We start from the raw sequence: 25,099 nt of genomic DNA on the forward strand, positions 1-25,099 counted from the left end.
GGAGGAGAAGGAGGTGGAAGAGGAGGAGGAGGTGGAAGAGGAGGAGGAGGTGGAAGAGGAGGAGGAGGTGGAAGAAGAAAAGGAGGAGGAGATAGAGGAGAAGAAGAAGATGATGAAGAATATAAAAATTTACATATTCAGCCCTTGTAGCTTTGCTGACTGCCAAGTCCTCCAATAATTTTGCCACTAATTCGTTCACTTCGTCAGTGGAATTCCCATAATTATCCTCTTTGTTTACATTGCCAGTGAGCACCTGCCGTCTCTGTAAGATGACCTTCACTTTGGTTGACACGGAGACTTTCTGTGAAAAAAAAAACAAACAAAAAAACTCAACTCTTTGTTATTGTTTTTAGCCAGCCATTTTTATGAGTAGTTCTCACTATATTCCATCAATCAGACTAAAAACATTCAAGGTTACACACAGTTTTGTGTTTTGGTACTCCATATCTGACTGGCGGATGTTGTATTTTTTTTTTTTTTGGCTAAATGCACAGCATCAATAATTCTTGTAGAAGATGAGACAACACTGCCTGATGCCCGAATCAAACTCATCAATCACACCTTACCTTCATCAATGTCTTGGTACCCTTGTCCCCCTCACCCCCATGCAGTGCGACAGCAGCATGTTCTCGCCACTTGGGATAGAGCAGCATCTTGACATAGGCCCAGGTGATCAGCACGTCCTCTAGGATAGGGATCTCCTTCTTGGACTGTGGATTTTTAGGGAGAAATAAACACGAGGATAAAGTTATTTCCTATGCATTGTAGAATATTTCAAATTCAACAAATTTTATTTTGTTGTTGTCTTGGACTGTGGATTTTTAGGAGGAAATAAACATGAGGTTAAGATTTCCTATGCATTGTAGAATATTTCGAATATTCAGACATTTTTATTTGTTTTGTTGTCTTGGACTGTGAATTTTTAGGGGGAAATAAACATGAGGTTAAGTTATTTCCTATGCATTTTAGTAAATTTCAAATTCAGCAATTTTTATTTGTTTTGTTGTTATTATAATAACAATAATAATGATAATCTTCTCAGACTCAATCAAAGAATTTGACAATTCTTAGCTTATTAAAAATTGCATGACTGAATTTGTCAAATTCATTTTTGTTTTTAATTTTTTTTTAAAAAGCAAAAAAAACCATAAAAACAAATAGAACGTAAGTAAATCTATGAATCCAGACATACTGTTTTATAGCCCTTGGCCAATGGTTTCAGCACACTGTGCTCTGTCTGTTCCAGTAGAGAGTGCAGCTTTTCCTCTGCCATTCCCATGCTGTGCTGGTCAAAAAACTGAGTGTGAGACAGAAGGCAATTCAGAAGGAACAGGAGCCACGACAGCTTGGTGACGGTGGAGATTTCTGGAAGTTCAGACAAAGGAATGGCTACCAACGAGATGGAATAACTAGTAAAAGCACAACAACAACAACAACAACAACAACAACAACAACAACAACAACAATATAAAAATGATCTATAATGGGAGCATGCTATAATTCTTTAAATGAAAATTAAAAAAAAAACAAAAGAAAAGAAAAATCTATTGGCAGATAAATGACCACAACTGAACAAAAACAGAGTGGCATAGTGATAATAACAGAAAATCCATCTATCTATTGATCTATCTATCTCGTTCCAAAAAGAGTGGCATACTGATAATAACAGAAAATCCATCTATCTATCGATCTATCTATCTCATTCTCAATGACCAAAGTTTGTTTACAACCCTGTTTAACTCCTTCCTTACCAGCATTCGTGTTCTCTGCTGTTGATAAAGTCAACTCTAACTTCTTGTTGATGTCGCTCCACATGTCCATAAGACTAGAGATGGGCACCTGGTTAAACATTACTTGAAGTCTGGATTTTGAAAATAACAAAAGATAACCCAAACCTTATATGGTGCAACATCCACTAAACATAACAGATAAGGGGGATAGAAGACACAGCAATAGTGACATCTCCATCCAACAAGGAAGGTCCAGGACGCCATCCAATATTCACAACAAAAAAACACTTTTTTCTTTATGATCTACATGGCAGTAAGCGTATGTTACGGCTCTAGCAACACATTTATATCATCTCAGCACCAGTAAAAAGGAAGAAAATGGGATAGCAAAAAATTCTAGAATTACAATCAAACTACCCAAGAAAAAGGAAGACAAAGGGGGATTAGCTCAAATAGGGAACAGATGTAGATTCCAAGAGCACACTATCAATGTACTTAGTTTGAGATCACTTAAATGTCTAATCCTGACACAAGAACAGGTCGCCACTATGAGAAACACACTCAAATGTTTTACAAATATGTAAAACAAAAATAATACAATGCATAACAGAGAGATGATTTACAAGGCAAAAAATATCATGTCCCAAAACTCTAACTATACATATGCCAAAGAAAAACAAAAGGGATGACAGTGACAGTTGTGTTGGTAGTGGACACTGATATGTTGGCAGTGGTAATGGCAAGGTCCACCAAATCTTTGAAATTTTTTTCAAGACCCAAAAAAATTTTCAAGACCCCATCACGCGGCGGAAAATTATTCCGCCATGCGTCAAGAATGATTTTTTAAAAAGCCATTTATCAATAATAAAATATCATTACTTCTTTAAATTAGTGCACATGTACATTTACTAGATTATACTAGCTATTTATTAACCATTACATCTTACCCCTAGATTCCTTGCCATCAGTTGATTCAATTTTGCTTTCTCTTCATGATTCATCAACCATGCAAGAGTACTCCGCCACATTTCCAATAATAGAGAGGTCCAATCTTTTCATTGTTCACTTTACTATAATACACTATGTACAAGACTATTTACAAACTGTCCTTCCTCTACAACAATTTCAAGGAGGCCTCCTTCTCCTCAAGTTTCTTAGAAACGGAGGCCCAACAACTTCCTCTTCTGCTAGTTTCATTTCCCACTTTTTTCTCCACTGCTTTTTTTTCTCCTCCAAATAAGCTTTGTACCTTCTACTGGCTAATCCACATGACTTAAATAAATTGTCACCAATTTCAAACTTTTCTATGCCACCTATGTGCCTCACATAATCCTTGATTTTGTTTTCCCCCGACTTCCCAACCCATCACAAAATTCCCGACATTTTCTCGATTTCACGACCCGGTGGGGACCCTGTAATGGTGATAATAACGATATATATCAAAATTCATTTCTTAGTAGAAAATGAGATTTGCAAAGCAAAAATTCATATTAACCGAGAATGAAATTCAGAAACAGATAAAGGCAAAAATGTTTAATGTACGTCATATCACCCCTGTATAAAACACCAAACCAGGTAGTCAAAACCAAGATTAGAACAAATTCTGATTTAAAATCATTCTCACTGTAATTAATTCACTGCTTTTATTGTATTTATGATTTTTGAACTGCACAAACTGATCAATGCAATCAAGTGTTGAAGGAGAATTCACAAAAGAAATATTCCGTGGACATTTTTCTATCAATATGAAAAGTCTTTGAATATATAAATAATTCTCAAGATATTGTGCATGGTCAAAAAAAAGAGCTCTCTGATAACTGAGTCATTCCTCTCGGTGTGATTAATTAAACAGTAAGTCTGCTTTTTTTATCATAAATTGAAGGAACAAAAGTGTCCACAACTAAACTTACTTTTTCTTCAATTTGTTTAAGGAAGAGCTCATAATTGGGATTGGCACTCCAGACAATATGACTTGAAGCAAACACTGATGCAAATATGGAATTCTCCTCAGCTTCAAAAACGTATCTATCAGCTGTGACAAAAAGGAATCTCTGGCCTGTTCTATGCTTTCATTTTCCTGAGGAGAAAAAAAAAATCAAACAGATATTTATACATTGTGGATCCTTTCTTTACCAGTCATTCCTCAGTATGATTATTCATCAGAGATACCCTTTGCTAAAATTTTTAAAACATGAACACTTTTCACAAGAAAAAAAAATTGAGCCCTTTATATAGCGCAATATCCGCTAAACATGCTCAAAGCACTTTACAAGGGGTCCCTGGCCGACAGCAACACTTAACATGTAGGACGGGACATGGCATTTTTCGGGACAGAGACAAGGCTGTTAAAGGCCAGGTACTCATTTTACACATAAGTACGATGAGAGAATGTGAGTAAAGAGCCTTTTCCAAGCTTTCCGATCCGAAAGCGAGTGTCAAACCACAAGACCACAATGTATCTCGTCATTAAAAGGAATCACCCTTATATCATAGAAAAAGATCCAGATCCATCTCGCTTCCCATCAACGTATGCCTTTAAACAACCAATACTTTCATCTTTTAAAACAGCAATTCACCATTACCGGCCAAAGTCAGCCAGAAGATTTTTAAAAGCCAGTTTCCGAGCCTTAGCCGGAAAAAGGGGATCCCTGGTTTATGCAAAATAACAAGGCAATATTAATGATATGCATCATGGACACTTTATTATTGTTGCCAAACAGCGGAGTCCACTTAAGGTACTCTCGTAAGAACCAGAAAAAAAAATCATCTTAAGAAAGGTTTATCTTATCCATTTCTAAGGGAAACAAAAGTGATGTTTTGTCTATCAGAATCATAAATCAACTTAAACATGACACTTATAATTTTTCAATTGTATTGTTGAAAGAGCAGGAATGAAGAATACGAGTGATGAAGCCCAAAGAAAGAGATAAAAATACATCAGAGGGATCCAGGGAGAAAAAGAAAACGTATCTGACCCGACACTACCAGGTGATATACTGATGAAAGAGAGAAAAAATGCTGAAGGTTGGACAATAGGTTGAACACAGCCATCATCATAGCTTGTCGCTCCAACACCGAACCCACTCCACAGCATCTGTGGAACAGACTTGACCTATGTCACGGTCAGTGAAGCTGGGCCCATCCTGGCATTCTCTAAGGATGTGCTCCATAACACAGCCATTAACATAGTAGAATGGAACCGGCAAATCGAGGTCTTATGTGCAACCTGGCACGAAGAGGTAAAGTAAGTAAAGTATTGTTGAAAGGTCCAAAAGTCTTTTTTTTTTGTTTGTTGCTTTAGGTCTCTTCCAACACAATTGAGGTTATATGAGAGACCGCTGAAACAAAAAAACAAGCAATCTAACAAAAATAGTACAAATGTAAATCAAAATCATAACCTAAAGATATCATAAGCTAAATCATAAATAACCAAGAACAAACAGGCAGAAGATTTACAGAAAAAAAAATATCCCCTGTCAAAAATACAATCACAAACCAAAGAAGCAGGATAGGCTAGTAAAGAGAAGAAGAAACGACATCACTATCGGATCGTACACCCATGCGAACATCATAGGTATATGATTCAAGGGTGATGCTCCCATCCAACCACCCGCCCAAAAGTCTTTCTAAATTACTTGAGACAATAAAGTAAGTCCTATTAAAAGTCTTTCTAATAGGACTTATTTTATTGTCTCAAGTAATCCTTCAGAGCCATTGGACCCATGGAGCCGGAGCTTATCCTGGTTTCTATAGCATAGAACGGACAATAGCAATTGCTTGCTACCCTTGGAATAGGATGCTAGTCAATTGCAATGTACTTTCCACCAGGTCTAACAGACTCAGCTACCCAATCAATGTTGGGTGGACAGGAATGTCAGAAAAAAAAATCTGCACCTGAAATCGATCTGGGACCCTCAAACACACAGAAAAATTATATAAAGTTATAAAATAGATGATCCCTCACTCCATGATAAGATCCAAATACTACAAACCAGACACTCACCTTGTCAACCTTTTTCAAAGCTGCTGTCAAAACTTTGGTCAGATACCTGTCTATTACCAATGGCCTCAGAGTTAAAACAGAAGACATGAAACCAAACCACGACCTTTCGCTGGGAATTAAATAAAAACAGGTGTAATGTAACGTGTGAATTCAATTATTTGTTCTAGCTTTAAATGTGGACATTTAATATCGATGTCATTGTGCGACTATGTGGTCTCTGCGGTTATGTGGTATGACACTCGCTTTTGGCGCATAGTTGAGTCCTTGAAAAAGACTCTTTACTTACATTCTCTCATCGTATTCAGGTGTAAAATGAGTACCTGGCCGTCAACAGTGTTGTCTCTGTCGGAAAATTTGTAATATCGCCTTACAGGCGTCGTGTCTCATTCTACATGTTACATGTTGCTGTTGGTCAGGAACCATTTGTAAAGCGCTTTGTGCACATTTTAGTGAATATTGTTCTATATAAAAGCTCTATTTTATTTTTTTTTTGGACTTAACTTGTTGAGATGAAATCCCCAGTTCAAAACTTAAAATCGTCCTCAGATGTGTTATTACTATGCACTCTTCACAACAAATTAAAATGATACTAGGCTGCTAGAAGCTGTGGACTGTAAAAAGTAATATTTAATGTGTAAATTCTAATCTAAAAAGAAAGCATGTAATTTGACATCCTTTTTAATCTAATTTGGGGGTTATAATAGCTCAGTGTTGGGGCACTGGCCCAACAAGCAAAGGTACCAGTTTTGGTCTGAGATGTGATTGAGATTTTTCCCCAACTCTCTGTTCATACATCAGTGATTGGGTAACTGGGTCTGTTAAATCAGGCAGAAAGTGCTTTAGTTAGTGACAGACTAGTGTCCTATCCAAAGGGTAGTTAGCATTTGTAGACTTGACAACTTTTCAGAAACAAAATTCGGGAAAAAATCTTAGGAAAATCCGTATTGATGATGATGATGATGACAATGACGATGATGATGATGTTAAATATAAACTAAAATATTAAAAAACCTAAAAAAAGAAAAAAAGAAAGAAAAATTAAATCTTTCAAACACATTTTTCTAAAAGAACTTTAAGATAAGATTATCTTTTACATACTGGAAGTGTGGTAAAAAGAATTCGAGAACAGTTTGTAGCCAATTTGTAAAATCCTGTTGTCTCTCATTGGCAAAAATGTCGCAGCCAATCTCCACGCAGGTCTTGAACAATTTCTCAAGGCATGCCAGTTTCATTTCTAGGTTGTCAGTGTCCTTGTGTATTCGCAAGAGCTGCGTGGCGTATTTGAGAATGAAGAAACAGGCATTGGAATCATCTCTGGGAATAAAAGAAAAGAAAAAAAAAACAATAAAATAAAAATATGTCTGTAATAAAATAGAGGTTATGCATTAAGCATTAAAAAAAAAAATTAAATTAAAACTCTCCTTTTTAAAACTTTTTTTATTTGGGCTTTTCTTTTCCTTTTAGGCAGTGTAACATTTTTTTTGTTCCAGCTAGGTACCCATTTAACACCTGGAGACAGTGAGAGAATGTGGGTATTATTCATTATTATTATCATTATAATTATTTATTCTCAGCATCATCATTATATGAAAGAAAAGAAATAATTGACTGAATTGTCACAAAACTATCTTGACTTCAAGATGACTTTCTGCAGACTTTCCAACCAACCTCAACCATTTGAAAACATTTGTCATATTTTTTCCCAATATTTCTGCTACTTTTCTCATGTCGTCATTCAAAAAACCATAATTTCAAAATGTGCGACAATCCAAAATTTCAAATTTAGCATTCACTGAATTTATAGAGACCTATCAAGCTAGTAGAGTGTAGGAAAATCCTGAAATTTCTATAACAGTCAACTGTCTGGCACTCAGATTCTTATCTCCCTGGGGACAATATTTAATGACCTTCAACGATTCCAATTTATCATTTCTCCCCCCTTTTTGTTAAAAACTGTGGCTTTTTGCATTTAGCATATTTCAGTCAATTGACCATGTTTTTGGACTTGAAAGCATATAAAAATATGAGAAATCATACTAGTTGGCAAGACTGTTTCTGATCTGTCATTGTGCACGAAAATGATGTTTGTTATCTATTTCCTTGGAATACATAAATCTATGGTTTACAGTTTAATCTCACGTAATTGGTGCTGCTCGAAGCTCTGAAGAAATAAATAACAATGTGAAATTCAATGTAAGCTTCAATTTATTATACGAAAACAGATAAAATGGACGTTTCTGGTTTCCCCTTTATTAACTTAACAGGATGAATGAAACACTGCAGACGAATGAGATAATGTGGAAGTGGCATTGTTAAGATGAATGTTAACTACCACAATATCTCATTCGTCTGCAGTATTTCATTCATCCTGTGTCACACGGTCAGGGCACGAGTGTGCACGGTTCAGACCCAGACGGCGACACTTATATAAAAAAAAAAATAACAAAAAGGGGGGGTGAGGCTGACTGCCAAAGATTCACAAATTATGAACACAACAAGTCCGAGATTTACGTGTATATGATATGAAGTGTTTATTAATTAATGTAATGAGCTGGATATAAATGAAATGCATATGATTGAATATAGCAGATGAATCAAGAAGGTATGGTGGATGATGATAATGATGATGATGTTGATGTAATGAATGTTATCAAGATGACGCTTCTGAGTAGAATTATGATATTGATAATATAGTCAGTGATAAAAGGATAAATGTCAAAATAATATTGATGAAACTAATGATTGACAGATATGATGAGTTGGTGATAGAAGTGAATGATGTGAATATAAAGCTAAATGATATATGAATAATGATAGAAAAACATGATTATTTAGTTTGTATGACCTCATGGTCCCCAACTTATCTCCGTCTGTGTGAAGATGATATTCTACGTGCTGTAGTTGCCTGTGTGTTATTCCAAGTGTGGGTTATTGATGAGCTAAATGTCCAGGTGAATGACACACAATACCAATGTATTAGGTTCCAGACAATGTTTATTGCAGTTATCAAACAATGGATTGTTCTTCAAATCATGTATAGGTCACAGTAAGGTATTATGTCTATTTTGTAACAGGTTTCAGTACTTGTTTTTGTTCATTAAGTAATAGGTTTCAGTTCTTGTTATTAAAGGCTATACGTTATAGTCAATGTTCATTGAGGTTACAATGAGTCACATAAAGGTTACTTGATGGTCAGGTAAAGTCACAAAAAGGTAAAAGAAAGGCCAGATCTCTAGATTTGGGAAAGAAAATGAAAACAATGATAATCAATTCTTTAAAATATCAACACCGATATAAAACTCAGTAGAAAACCGGATAAGTAACACATCGCAAAATAGCACTGGAAACTCGGGTATCACTATTATGATAAACAATCAAATAAATCAGAAATGCCGATAATCACAACAGAACACAATATTTCAATAGATTACAAATAACACTGAAATCTCACCAACAGAGCACTACTCAAAAGAAATCAAACAACATTAATTTCTGTTTGGTAATACTGTCTCACAACAGAGACAGGAGTTAGAAGCCGTGATAGAACGTTACTATGGACTTTCACAACAGAAAATACAAAACGTCCTTCTCCACCACGGACTTACAGCAGAAGTCAAGATGAAATTAAAAGTCACTATCTTTACCATCCCTATTCGCATGAATCATGGAAAAAACTCGAGGCGAAATGGGGGTGGGTGTTGTAATTTAATGTTCTTCTCCCCCTAAACATGTTTACCCCTAAATGAATACAAAGCGCGTACGATGGATGGATGGTCACGAAGTCAACCATGGTCTATGGAGACAATGGCCATTCGCAGCTCCGATAACGTCAGGGATTAAATTGGGGATGTCGAAGATCAGACTCTAAGACACGACGGAAATGCTACACCCTCACGTTTTAGAGTGACAAAAGAAATAAATCAAGATAAGGTTGGATGTCCTGAGTCGTGCATACCACAGGTACTTCCCTACAGCATAAAACGCCATAAAACGCAAAGGCATTTCCTTACATCCTGTTTTGTTGATAAAGGGGAAATCCAAAACGTCCATTTTATCTGTTTTCTTATATTAAATTGAAGCTTACATTCAATTTCACATTGTTATTTAGTTCAATCTCAGTAATTCTGAACATTTTCATTCTCGACGATTTTTGTGCATTCTCTAGATAATGGCAGTGCTAACAACCCATACTGTGTGTAAAACAGGATTAGATCTAATTTAAAAAATCAAGATTTTGACGTGAAAATCAGAAGAAAAAAAAAATCTAAATACAAAAACTTGTAGTGTAGTGGTATATAATTGGGCCCCTCACAGGGAGAAGGAAGAAGCAGAGGTGAAGAAGCAGGAGGAGGAGGAGGAGGAGAGAAAGTGTAGCATTAACAACAAATCATTTTTCAAAAAATTATCTGCTCGTGTCACAATAAAACCACACTCTTACGATATTGTTCAAATAGTTTGGAAAGGTCAAAAGATTTTTTTTTAATAAAAAAGTCTAATTTTTAAAAATATTACTTACTTATTCTGCTTCAGAAACTCAGAGACGAATGCTGGCAAAAATGTAGACATCAGATAGTCGTTGAGCTAGAGAAAGAAGGAATAAGAAATAATTCATAAAATCCTGATTCATACAACCCATCCTGTTTGTTTTGTTTTTAAGGGTTTTACGGCGCTTGCAACACATTAAGGTCATATCAGCGCCAGTAAAAAGGAAGAAAATGGGGTAGTCGAAAGTTCTAGAATTACAATTTAAGCATCCAAGAGAAGAGTAAGACAAAGGGGAATTGGGAACAAATAGGGATCAGATGTAGATTCCAAGAGCATACCATCAATGTACTTAGTCTGATATCACCTATAAGTCTCACCCAGACACAAGCACAAGATCCAACAAAGAGGAATACACTTAAATGCTTACATTTCATTATACAATAAAAATAACAAATACAATAATACATAACAGAGAGAGATAAAAAATATCATCTCCCAAAACAATAACTATGCATTTGACTGTTTCCCTCCCAGCCAAGGACTCGGGCCAGGGTTGGGAAAAAATCAAGCAATCCCATACCAAGACAAAGACAGAAAGCATGTTGGAAAACAGATATAAGGGGATAGAAGACACAGTATGTACATCCCTGCCCGCTATGCAACCCATCCTCTTCTTATTATTATTCCTAGTTAGTCTGTAGCATCACCGTTTTGAAGAGTCCAAAAGACTTTTGCGTAATTGATTCTCTAGAGATCAGTGATGATGATTATGACAATTTGTCAAAAAGGAAGAAAATTTAAAACTCAATCAAAAACAAAACATAAAATATCATAGTTTTGTATATTATATTACTACTTTTAGTGTACATCTATTCTTAACAGTAGAGGTATAACTTTATTATCTTTACTTTATATTTTTTAAGATGTAAATTTACGTAAAAGCGTATTGTTACTTTTACAAATAAGACTCAAGTATTTTGAATGAGTTAAAATTGTAAAACATTGCAAAAACAACGGTAAAAAGGGTAAACTAAGTTCAGCACCCCTTATAATTGTAACATATTAATATCATCTCTTTACAACCAGATGACGTTTATTATAAAGTTCACATGAAGATTGATAGAAGAATCGTTGAGACAGATGCATGGATAAGGGGAAGAAAGAAAGAGAGGGACAAAGAAAGATAAGAAGAGTGAAAAAGAAAGAGATAAAAAAAGGGGGGGGGGGAGGAAGAAAAAAAAAAAAAAAAGAGAGAGAGAGAGAGAGAGAGAGAGAGAGAGAGAGAGAGAGAGAGAGAGAGAGAGAGAGAGAGAGAGAGAGAGAGAGAGAGAGAGAGAGAGAGAGAGAGAGAAGTTTAATTGATGGGGATTTTTATTCTTATTAGGGGGAATATAGTATAATCATCTTTTCAACGGCCCTTTAACTGTACTACCACTCTTGACCTACTTACAAAGAAAATCTAGACCTATTTACCCCTCTCCCCCACCCTCTTCCTTTTCGACCATCAATTTACTTGTTCTCACTTTTGACAACAGTAACAAAATCATTATTTTAAAAACTGAACTAACCTCATTGAAGAGAGCACTATAAACCTTGGTGAGATATTTGGAAGAATCTTTAAGTTTAAGATGCAGCCGTTTCTTGGAGTCCCCCGCATGGAGTTCAATGAAAGACACGTGAGCTTCTCTGTGGCTTCTGATAATAAAATAAAATACTTTTAAAGTAAAGTGTTTTGTTTGACTCAGACTGAAAACTTAAACTTGAGCTTTTATATAGTTCAATATCCACTAAATGTGCTCAAAGCGCTTTACAAGGGATCCCTGACCAACAGCAAATCGTAACATTTAGGACAAGACATGACGCCTGTTAGGCGATATTCCAATTTTTTTTATGACAGAGACAATGCTGTTAATGGCCAGGTACTCATTTTACACCTGAGTACGATGACAGAATGTGAGTAAAGAGCCTTCTCCAAGGACTCAACTATGCGCCGAGTGAGGCTCAAACCCAGGGTCTTTCAATCCGAAAGCGAGTTTCAGACCACAAGAACAAATAGCCGCACATAGCTTAAAAACAGCAAAGTAATTGGAACAGCAATCCCAAATGACGGGAAAACTTTATATTTAAAAATAAAATAAAATAAAACAAAACATTTTATTTTCCCATTATCAAAGAAAGTTTTTTTTTTAAGCAAACTTCTCAATCTGAGAGTTATGGAATGACTTCATCAAAAATAAATGTGTAAAACCATAATTTAGACTTCAACACGTAAGGCCTAGTCAAGAATCAATAATACTATTCAAATCATGCTATTTGTTTACTCTTTAAGGGTTTTACAGTGCTTGCAACACATTAACACATTATCAGCGCTAGTAAAATGAAAGAAAATGGAGTAAAAAGGAAAAAAATGTTCTAAAAAAAAACGTTCTAAAATAACAGTTAAAACACCCAAGAAAACCTAACACATAGAGGAACGGTACAAATAGGGAACATGTAGATTCCAAAAGCACACTATCAAAGTACTTAGTTTGAGATCACCTAAAAGTCTCATCCAGACACAAGCACAGGTCCCTACTAAGAGGAATACACTCAAAATGTTTACAAATCATATATAATATGTAAACAAAACATAATACAGGGCATAACAGAGAGCTGATTTTTAAGACAAAAAAATATCATCTCCCAAAATTCTAACTGTACATTTGACTGTTTCCCTCCCAGATAGGTATCCAGCCAGGGCCAGCCAAAACCAAGTTATCTCATCCCAAGACAAAGACAGAAAGCATGTTGGAAAACAAGACATACGGGGATAGAAGACAGAGTAAGTGCCTCCCTGCCCACTATGGGAGGTCAGAAATCCCACCCAGCTATTCATATTACAAGAAATCTGATACTGATGGTGTGGAACTGGCGTTGAATGGAAGTGATCAATCAAAAGAAAATAAATCCACAGTGGCCAACTTTTCAAAGAGCTAAAACGGGATATAACTCCGCCATTGCCGGTCCCAAGCCCGGATGAGAAAGGATGAGGGTTAGGCGTAGGGCCAGCAACTCCACCCTGGAAAACACAAGCTACTACAGAAATGTTGACAAAAGAAAACCCAATTACTACTGTTCTGGGAGAGGAAGGGTCTTTGCGACACATGACGCTTTGCAGTGAAAGCCGAGAGGAAGCTACAAGGCCGACTTTCCTTCTTTCGACCAGAACCTATCAAGTCGGAACATGGAATGTGAGGACCATGTATGAGACGGAAAAACCAACCAAGTAGCAGCAGAAATAAAAAGCTACAACCTCACACTGCTTGGAATCAGTGAGACCCGTTGGACCCAGTAAGGGCAGAAGAAACTGATCACAGGAGAGCTCTTACTGTATTCCGGGCACGAAAAGAGAACGCTCCACACACAGAAGGTGTGGCACTCATGCTGTCAAAATCTGCACAGCAGGCCCTGTTAGGATGGGAAGCACACGGACCGCGAATTATCGGAGCTTCCTTCAGAACAAAAGTGAAGAAGATCACAATGAATATAATACAGTGTTATGCACCAACAAATGAACATGATGAAGAGGTAAAAGACAGGTTTTAAAACATATTGCAGAATGTCCTGGCCAAGTATCCAGAGAAAGATGTGAACATTCTCATGGGTGACATAAACGCAAAGATAGGGACAGATAATACAGGGTTCGAGGAAGTGATGGGAAAACATGGACTGGGAGTAATGAACGAGAATGGGGAGAAATTTGCAGACTTCTGTGCTATGAATAACCTGATCATTGGAGGTAGCACTTTCCCCCACATAAGGATACATAAGGCTACATGGGTAGCAAGGCTGAAATTAAAACTGAAGAGAAATTGGATGGAAGCAACGAAAAGAGAGAAGTACAAAGTCAATTTGTTGAAAGATCCAGATACCCGAGGAAAATTCAGCCTAACTCTCACCAATATGTATAAAGTATTAAAAGATCAGTTTTTGGAAGAGAGCAGTGTGGAAGATGATTGGCAGAAAGTGAAAGAAGGACACAAGACAACCTGTCAGGAAGTGCTTGGGCCGATGAGACACCACCATAAGGAATGGATTTCAGCCAAAACACTGCAAAAGATCCAGACAAGGAAGCAAAAGAAGCAGTCATAGACAATTGCCGGACAAGAGCCACAAAGGCAAAGGCACAGAAAGACTTCACAGAAGCCAACAGAGAAGTTAAGAGGAGTGCAAGAACAGATAAGCGCAAATACATTGACAGCCTGGCGGAAGAAGACAGCAGAAAAGCAGCAGCCAGCAACAACATGAAACAGCTGTATGACATATCAAAGAAAACTGTCGGGGAAAAACAATAGGCCCGAGCGACCAGTCAAAGACAAAGAAGGAAACACCATCCTGGGAAAGGAACAGCAACTAAATAGATGGGCTCTTCACTTTGAAGAGCTTCTGAAACAGACCAGCTCCGTCGAACGCCCCAAACATCAACCCAGCTGATACAGACCTTGACATCAACTGTAGACACCCGACTAAAGAGGAAAATCAGGAACGCTATCAAACTATTGAAGAATGGCAATGCAGCTGGGCCAGACAACATTCCCGCAGAAGCTTTAAAGACGGACTTAAAAACGACCACAGAAATGCTTTATCCTCTCTTCAAGAAGATCTGGGAGGAGGAAGAAGTACCAACAGAGTGGAAGGAAGGGTACCTCGTCAAACTGCCTAAGAAAGGCGACCTCAGCAATTGCAACAACTACCGAGGAATAACGCTTCTGTCAGTGCCAGGAAAAGTCTTTATAGAATAATCTTGGAGAGAATTAAAAGTGCTGTTGACCTCCTTCACGACCAACAGGCTGGCTTCCGCAGGAATAGATCATGTGTCGACCAAATTGCAACCCTACGCATCATAATTGAGCAATCCTTGGAGTGGAATTCCCCGTTGTACATCAACTTCGTTGATTATGAAAAAGCGTTTGACAGCGTGGACCGAGAAACCTTATGGAAAATACTATGGGGTTCCAACAAAAATAGTCAGCCTGATCCAAAGTTCCTACGAGGGAGTGACCTGTCGAGTAATCCATGGGGGACAACTGACAGATAGCTTCAATGTGAACACTGGAGTCAGACAGGGATGTCTTCTGTCACCCTTTCTCTTCCTTTTGGCGATTGACTGGACAATGAGGTCAGCAGTGGCAGGTAGGAGAAATGGGATTCAGTGGACATTGTTTGACCAGCTCGACGATTTGGACTTTGCAGATGACTTGGCCTTGCTGTCCCACAATCACCAACAAATGCAGGACAAGACAACAGAGATAAAGCAAAGTCATCACAAATCGGACTCAGGGCCCATGAGGGTAAAACAAAGGTGCTCAAAATAAACACAAATGGTAAAGAACCAATCAAACTGCACGAGAGCGAACTGGATGAGGTTGACCACTTCACGTATTTAGGCAGCGTATTAGATAAACAGGTGGCACAATGCAGACGTAAAGGCAAGAATTGGCAAGGCGAGGGTAGCATACTTGCAGCTTAAAAACATCTGGAGCTCCAAGGTGGTGTCAACCCGAACCAAAATAAGACTCTTCAATTCAAATGTCAAGTCAGTCCTTTTGTATGGAGCGGAGACCTGGAGGACCACGAAGACCACCACCGGAAAAGTACAGACCTTCATCAATAGCTGCCTCAGAAGGATCCTCAAGATTCACTGGCCAGACAGGATCAACAACGCAGACTGTGGCAGAGAACATCTCAAATGCCAGCAGAAGACAAATCAGACGCCGCCGATGGAGATGGATTGGGCACACCCTGAGGAAGCCAACCAATAACACCGCTAGGCAGGCGCTGAGATGGAACCCCCAGGGAAAACGGAAGAGAGGGCGGCCTAGAAACACCTGGCGGCGAGACCTGGAGGCGGACATGAAGAGGATGGGACACACCTGGGGAGAGTTGGAGAAGATGGCCCAGGACAAAGGAAGATGGAGGACTGTTGTCGACGGCCTATGCTCCACTACAGACGGGCATAAGTAAGTAAGAAAGTAAAGCGGGATATAACACACAATACGATCATGACCCAAAACACTAGTATATTTGGATTTTCATATAATGCAGACCTGCCTACTTGAAATGTTAAAAATTCGTAGTTTTCAGAGGGAAGAAATAGAAGTTACTGAAATTAATTTCACAAATCAATAATTTACCCTTAGCAGTATTAAATATGCCTTCAAAACCCTGAATAGATGTTTTATTGGTACCAAACTTTAATTTTTAGCAAAGTGTTTTGAATCAAAAATGTCTTTTTATTTCTGCTGTTGAAGCCAAAAATCTTAATAGCAGTAGGCAGGACTGTATAATGTAATCTAGTATTAGAGCTTTTTGCATGTTTTGTAACATTTGTTTTACCTATATTCTGCCATAGTTTATAAAAACATGGTATGTGCTATTTGGTTAACATTGCATATACCGTGTTAACCAAATAGCACATACTGTGTTCTTTAAAAAAACGTCAGTATAGTATAGAGATGGTAAAAATTATATAGATGGTAATAGTAAAAAAAAAAAAAAAAAAAAGCATAATCCTTGAACATGCATGGCTCATTTCCATACAAACAGTCTATTTTTTTTTATCTTAAATTTTTTTCTCATATTGCCAACTCGGAACAGTCCCGATTTGATCAGGACAGTTGGCTGCTATCTATGCAAAACAAAAAAACAAAATCTATTACCTGTGAAACAAACTTTCCAGTATAAAATGTTGAAGGTTCGAGTCAGCAAACTTTGTTTGATATTCAACAAACACTGATAGCAATTCAAGGATGCTGGATATTACCTGTTGAAGCAAATCATAAAAAAGTAACAAGTGGGAAAATATAAATTTACTATCAATGCAGAGCTGCCAACCCCATCTGATGAGAATGTGTACAATGGGACCTCAAAATGGGGGAGATTTCATAAAAAATGGATACAATCCTGAAATCGACGGAAACTAAACATTATGAAAGTAAGAGGAAGGTATAATTACATAAAGTCACACCGCACAAGCTCAATTGCAGCAACAATGATGTTCCCAAGACTATAATCCAATCCTTTCAGAATTTTACCTCCCAGCATGAAGATCATAATTGGTCAAAAAATATATGAACATCCACTTGGTCACTGAGGTGTCTCAATGGGCTAGTAATAATATGAATTACAACTTAAGAAAACTGAAGTGACTCTGTCCACTCAAAATGGGTACAATCTTGGGGGAAATGCGTACAAGCAGACAATCGCTGAAAATGCATACAATTCCGCATTTTTTGCAGAAGGTTGGCAGCTCTGTCAATGATAAAATGACTAAACTTTAACCCTCTCCTGACTTAACACCTACAAAGTCGTCACATTTGTTACGACACAATAGACATTTTTCTTATTCAGATTTATTTTGTACATCACAAACTTCGTTTAATTATAATAAGAACATAAAGCTGTTTTGTAGAGTGCCTTGTTGGAGTTTTAAAAATCAATTTTTCTTCTGGGAAAGCCTGCCATTTTGGGAAAATACTGAAAAGGATCGGTAAGGAGAGAGTTACGGGCTTTGTGAAACCCAGTGAAAACCTCAAGGCTAAACATTATCTAATATAGAGACATGTTCAGTTTACCATGTAATTCTTTCGCACCGGGTTTGTCCCGACAAAATACAATTTTGAGACGATTGGTCACATATTATAACAAGGTTCAAAGTTAAGAGTTTATCAAGGCCTTTACTTTTCAACAACAACAATAATAAACAATAACAGTAATAACAATAATAATAATAGATAATAGATAATAATAATAATAATAATAATAATAATATAAAAAAAATATAATATAAATATGATGATGATGAAGATGGTGATAATAACAATAATAATAATAATATGATAATAATAATAATAATAATAATAATAATAATAATAATAATAATAATAATAATAATAATAATAATAATAATAATAATAATAATAGTAATAATAATAATAATAGAGTAGATTCAGGTCAAACCGGACGCTACCCGACTCGATGTCTAATTTCCCTTTGTTTTTCTTTTTTTCCCGGTGCATATTTTTAGTAACTCAGCAGACGTCTCATGTGACGTTTTTCCTGCCGTTTCAATGAGTGCAATCTAAGACTAAGAGAAGTCAAAGAATCGTGTTTACATCGAGATGTTTCTCACACAACGTAAGTATCCCGTTCTTTGTTTTGGGTTGCAAGGTGTGCAAGGAAGTTGCTATTTTAACTATTTATACGTCTTTATTAAGGAGTTTCGGCTCAACCACTGCACTACATGCTATTTTAGGATCGTTTGATTGTGGTTAGATCGTCTGACGATGTTCGGTTTTCATTTTAGCTCCAGTGGGGGGGGGGGGGGGTGGCCGGTTTGACCAAAGAAAATTCAAACTATTCAGGTGAAACTGGCCGGGTTGATTAAGTTGTTTATTAATATTCTAGACGTCTATAATATTATTTGTTGCAATGCTTTCCTTGTATTTCTGCTGACCGGTCTATGTTTATCATTATTATTGTTATTATTATAAAATTAGGGAGGCCTTCCGAAAGCGTTTACACCTACATCCCCAGTATTATAATGTTTTGGGAGGGGGAAAACTTTTTTTATAATGTTCTGGTAGGGGTTTTGGGAGGGGGGAGACTTTAACAATAAAACTTTTCCCCCTCCCAAACCCCTACTAGAACATTATAAAAAAATACTGGGGATGTATGAGCTTTCGGAAGGCCTCCCTAAAATTATATTATGTTCACCATTGTACAGGAACATGTACATTATTAGACTAGCCAGTCTATGAAAATGAAGTTCAACTATCTAAATAAAGTTAATTTTTTCACATTAATACAGGCACCAAGATGCCGCGATCAAAGTATACTGAAAAGAGTGTGGATGCTGCACTTGATGCAATCCGCACCAAAAATATTTCATTCCGCTAGGCCGCTGCGGCCTACTCTGTCCCGAAATCAACCCTGATGGACAAGATGGCCGGAAAATACCCTCTCATACAGTGTTGGCCCAGAGGAGGAGAAGAAACTAGTCAAGTGGATGGTGGCCTGTGCCAGGGCAGGTGAAGGGAAGGACAGGGAACAGCTGTGCCTGGAGGTGCAGAGAATAATGAATGCTGAAGGCAGAGAGACTCCCTTCAAAACAACAAGCCAGGATATTACTGGTACAAAGCATTCATGGAGAGACACAAGGGGGAGGTGCGGGAGAGAAAAGCGATGTCCCTTGGGGAACAACGCGCCCAGGTATCAGAAGGAAAGATACGTGGGTGGTTCCACACTATGCGGACATCGTTAATGTTAAATAACATTGGCATTACCAAGGTACCCCCCCCCCCCCAGCAACGTCTTCAATTGCGACGAGACTGGCTTCCCTTTCTACCTGGGAGGTTCAGTCATCACAGAGGATGTACTGGCGGAGAGAGAGAGAGAGAAGATACTGGGGATAAGTGAGGAGGAGATCAGTGTTTTCATGTTTGTTTGTACATTGTGCAAGTGACATGTAGCGTTATGATTATGTACCTTATTAATTGTTTTGAATAAATTATTTCTGTCTTTCTCTGTTGAAAATGAACATAGACGGGTTTATTTATCTATCTAGACGTCTAATTCTAGTCGAGCTACTTATGAAAATATATGGCAGTCGTCTTGGGGAAGGAAACATTCTGCCAATTTATGGAAAGAGTCCTTCAAAGTCCTTGGAATGCTGGAATCGAACTCTAAATTGACCAATGACCCGGCAGATATTTTACCAACTGAGCCTATGGATCTGCTGTAACTGTTTATGAACTGAAAACTATTAAAAAAACAAAAGGAAACAGTGTTTTTCAACATCCGTGAAGGGTGTCCGGTTTGCCCAAGTTGGGTGGCCGGTTGGACCTTAAAGTTCCATAAGTGTCCGGTAGTACCAAAATGTCACGAATAACATTATGCGTTGAGAACATGGATAAGACTGCTTAGGGTGCAAAATCGGCTGGTTCACATGAAACCGGCCACTTGAGCGTTACATTTTACGACATCACTATACAGCATTGGTCTCATTTCTGGCCAGCAGTCTTCCATTCTCTGAGACGACCACAGATAAGGCTTGTGTGGCCGGTAAGCCTGAATCTACTCTAGTAATAATAATAATAATAATAATAATAATAATAATAATAATAATAATAATAATAATAATAATAATAATAATAATAATAATAATGATAATAATAATAATAATACTAATAATAATAATAATAATAATAATAATAATAATAATAATAATAATAATAATAATAATAATAATAATAATAATAATAATAATAATAATAATAATAATAATATAACAACAACAATAACAATAACAATATAGCTGACATTACCAGTTTTTGGTCCCGTTGTAGAGATTGTAGCCTGGTCAGCTCACTGATGACACACTTCACTAATTCCTGTGCCTTTTCCACAATCACGCAGTCATTACGACAAAACTGAAGCAACACAGACAGTTGCTGGCACTGAAATGCAATACATTTAAAGCACTTTTGAAAAATACCAATAATCAGAAGGTCTGAGGTTCGATCCCCAGTCAAGGTAGACTGATTTTTTGGGATGGCTTTTTTTTCTTCTATTTTTCTTTCTTGCTTTGTTCAGATCTATATCTTATATTTTTCATACATAATCCTTGATGAGCCAATTTATTCACAAACGTTTTAAAAATAACTTTTGTCTTAATCAAAACTGATTGAAGTCCTTGCTTGATTTTAAATAAACGGAAAATTGATCTCAGGTCCAATCTAAACAGGTCATACAGTTTACTATTTTTTTAAAAGCATTTCAGTTCTCTAGTCTGATATATATATATATATATATATATATATATATATATATATATATATATATATATATATATATATATATATAATATATATATATATATATATATATATATATATATATATATTCTTCTTCTAGGTTCCATGCCTGGTCCAGGCTTCGGATACTGCATGAATTATCTCTCTCCATTCCTCCCTGTCTCTTGCTTTTTCAAACAGCTCTTGGATTGTTAGGTTGGTGAAGCCTTCAGTTGGTCTATGAGTGTTTTCTTTGTCTCCCCCGGGCGCGTTTACCAGGTATTTTTCCACAACTTGCCAGGTATTCATTCTTATCTTTCCTTACTATGTGTCCGAAAAAGGATAGTTGTCGATCCACTATTAAGGGCATTAGTTTCCTTTGTTGGTATGTTTGTTTTAGCACTTCTTCGTTCGTTTTGTGTGCAGTATACGATATTCTCTGCATCCTTCTCAAGCACCACATTTCAAAAGCTTCAATGTTCTTTTGTGTTTCTGCATTTGTAGTCCAGCTTTCGCATCCGTATAACAAGATTGGCCACACGTAGCACTTCAAGACTCGGAATCTAATCCCGAACGAAATCTGTTTGTTTTTCAAAATGTTTCCCAGGTCCATGAAGGCCTGTTTGGCTTGAGTTATTCTTGCTCGTATGTCTCGGTTACATCTTCCATCTGTTGTCACTATTGAACCTAGGTACTTAAAACTTTCTACGTTGGTAAGTTGCTCGCCGTGAATCGTTATATTGCAGGTGTTGTTGTTTTCGGGGTTTTTCTGTATTACCATGCATTCCGTTTTGGTGATATTCACTTCCATTCCCTTGGCTTCACTATCTACTACCACTTTGTCAACAATCTTTTGAAGTTGGATTTCTGATGTTGCAATGAGTACCGTATCGTCTGCGTACCTTATATTATTTATGTTGTGACCTCCCACTTTTATTCCCTCCATATTATTTATGCCCCTCATGATTGTTTCTTGGTATAGATTAAACAGATCTGGTGAGGCAACACACCCTTGACGGACTCCTTTCTTAATAGGAATGGAATTTCCTGTAGAGTTTCCGATTTTGATAGATGCCTGCTGGGTGTAGTATAATGTTTGCATGAGTCTGAGGTCTTTCTCATCAGCGCCAATGGAGTGCAGTTGTTTTAGTATTTCTTCGTGGCGTACTCTATCAAAAGCTTTTTTGTAGTCGACAAAACAGAGGTATAGTGGGGTCTGAACCTGTATAGCTCTTTCACTTAAAACACGGAGGAGGTATATTGCGTTCCTTGTCCCTCTGTCAGGTTGGAATCCATATTGTTCTTCTGCGATTTCGGGGTTAATCTTATTCCTTAGCCTGTTGATAATTATACGCAACAGTATTTTGTTGATGTGACTTATTAAACTTATAGTTCTAAAATTTTCGCATCTGACTGCACCTGCTTTCTTTGGTATTGCTATGAAAATAGAGTTACAGAGATCTTCTGGAATTTTCCCAGTATTGTATATATTGTTGAATAATATGTGAAGTTCATCAATTGCTAGATCTCCTAGGCTTTTTAATACCTCTACAGATATTTCATCAGGGCCTGTTGCTTTACCATCCCTCATTCGTTCCATGGCATGTTCAATTTCACTTTTGGTGATGTTTGGACCGCTTAATGGTTCTTTGAATTTCAGTGGTGGTTCATTTCTATTTGGATCATTGTACAGTTCGCCTATGTATTCTACCCATCGGCTTTCTATATGTTGTTCTTCAAATAGCAGATCCCCTTGTTTGTTTTGGATACAACTTCCTGCTGCTTTGCTTTTCCTTTTCCCTGATAGTTCTTTTATTCTTTGGTGAGCTTGTTGGGGGTTGGGTTTGTATTCTCTTTCGATTTCGCAGCATTTCCAGTCTAGATAGTTCTCGTGTGCCTCGATGCATTTGGATTTAATGTGGTTGTTCAATGTTTGGTATTCTGCAGACCCTCTGTTGCATTTTCGTCTTTCTTCAAATAGGTTTAGAATTTCATTTGTCATCCATTCCTTTTTGCTGTTTATTTGAGCTATTGGTAAATGTTTTTCTGCAGTTGCTTTGACACACTTTTGGAATATATCAAATTGTTTTTCACATTTTTCGTTATCAGGTTCACTTTGGCTTTGTATCATGAGTGCATTTTCAAATTCTTCTCTCATTTTTGTTTGTATGCCATTGTCTTTGCATAACCTGTAATCCCTCTTTATTCTACCAGCTGTTCTCTGAATAGCTTTAAACTTTATCCTTACTGTACAAACAACTGGGACATGGTCACTGTCTACATCGCGCCTGGGTAGGTTTTGCAATTTAATATGCCATTTCTGAATCTTGATGATACTGCTATAAAGTCTATCTGGTTCCTTGCTCTGTCCCCTGGTGATTGCCATGTCCAGGTTCTTCTTGGGTGTTGTTGAAACCAGGTGTTTGAAATCATTAATTTATTTGTTCTACACCAATCTGCCCAGATGTTTCCTCGTTCATTTCTGTCTCCGAGTCCATGTGGTCCGATTATGTCACCATCTCTGCCTCTGCCAATCTTAGCATTTAGGTCCCCCATTACCATAAGGACTTCTTGTGATTTACACATTCGTTTTGCTTTGTCTAGTGAATGGTAAAACTCTGTCATATCTGCATCTGTCGCCTCTTCTGTTGGTGCATAAACTTGAATAATATTGGTGTCAACTACAGGTCCTCTTAGCTTAACCAGCAAAACTCTGTCTGAGATTGCTACGTGCCCTTTGTAAAATTTGGTTGATTTTTGGTCTAAGATCATCCCTACTCCTTTTTGGAAAGAGGTTCCACCACTCCATATGATCTTATATGTCGTGTTGTTTTCTTGTTTTGACATGGTTCCCTGCTCTTTCCATCTCATCTCTGCCAGGCCAAGAATATTTATTTGGAGCCGTTTCATTTCTTTTAGAATGTTGTTTAGTTTTCCTTTTTGGGCACAGGTCCTGACATTCCATGTCCCAATTTTGGTTTTGTCACATTTGTTAAATTTATTTCGCCTAGTAACTGGCTGACGGTTCGGTGTGACCTGACGAACATCACGCTCCCAACGAGCGAGGCAGCAGTCTTCCGTGAAAACATGCTCCCCTTTACGCTGTCACCGTTTGACTTTTTGGACTTATTCATGCAGTTAACTCGGCAAAGTTACAAGAATGGTTTGCCATTGCCTATTCTTGTCGCCCTCTGCAGTTGGCCAGCTTGACCTGTTACCGTTCGACACCACGAGGAGGTTGCAGTAGGGCTTGATGATGATCTATCTTTGCAGACTTGGCATCATCCATTTGTCGAACATATATATATATATATATATATATATATATCAGACTAGAGATATTTAAAAGACAACAAAATAGACCACAACATTTCATGGAAAATTTTATCTAAAGCAACAGGATACACACCAACATCAAAACAATGTAGCTTATGCCTGGAAGAAAAATATACTATAATCAAACAACCTCATGAAGCCACACTCAACATGAAAAGTGAGATATACGGAAGGTGTCCCCATCGGCGTAAATTCTTGTTAAGCAACTTTAAACCGGAACCACTTCAAGAAACAACAACAGTCAACAAAACAACTCAGTCCTGACGATGGCAAATTAAGCCTGAAACATTAATGTAGACTGTCTCAAACATTGTGGTAAATATTTTAAATAATAATATATATATATATATATATATATATATATATATATATATATATATATATATATATATATATATATATATATATATATATATATATATTCCTATCACATTATCACACATAAGCAACATTATCAAAGTCTGACTTAAAACTATAATAAAACAATATTTAAAAGAGATAAAGAAAGTTATGTAGGATTTGATCTTAAACAACCCTAGTCAAGACAAAAAGTGGTCCTCTCGAGCCATAAGCTCATGGAGCCGGAGATGATCCGAGTTTCCATAGTGCAAATCAGACAAAAGCAATTGGATGGATCCCTTGGATAGGACATTGGTCTATCGAATTTTTGTGGCAAATCATTACGAAAACGAACTTTTAGCACAGTCTTATAT

General features: G+C 37.1%; 1 protein-coding gene across 1 annotated transcript in view; it reads right to left on the bottom strand.

Moving 5' to 3' along the window:
• LOC144956875 (uncharacterized) overlaps positions 1–25,099 on the bottom strand; it is a 68,073-nt gene that overhangs the window by 32,032 nt on the left and 10,942 nt on the right. The window contains exons 6-16 of the mRNA XM_078887664.1: positions 20,583–20,714; positions 16,917–17,020; positions 11,787–11,913; positions 10,250–10,314; positions 6,832–7,047; positions 5,734–5,842; positions 3,641–3,807; positions 1,752–1,861; positions 1,193–1,365; positions 567–710; positions 134–301 (exon numbers count right to left, since the gene is read on the bottom strand). Coding sequence (XP_078743790.1) covers positions 134–301; positions 567–710; positions 1,193–1,365; positions 1,752–1,861; positions 3,641–3,807; positions 5,734–5,842; positions 6,832–7,047; positions 10,250–10,314; positions 11,787–11,913; positions 16,917–17,020; positions 20,583–20,714 — 1,515 coding nt within the window. The remainder of the gene's footprint in view (positions 1–133; positions 302–566; positions 711–1,192; positions 1,366–1,751; positions 1,862–3,640; positions 3,808–5,733; positions 5,843–6,831; positions 7,048–10,249; positions 10,315–11,786; positions 11,914–16,916; positions 17,021–20,582; positions 20,715–25,099) is intronic.

This window comes from Berghia stephanieae, chromosome 11, assembly GCF_034508935.2.
Source record: "Berghia stephanieae isolate SIO BIC M18660-M18661 chromosome 11, UCSD_Bste_1.3, whole genome shotgun sequence".
Classification (NCBI taxonomy): Eukaryota; Metazoa; Mollusca; class Gastropoda; order Nudibranchia; family Aeolidiidae; genus Berghia; species Berghia stephanieae.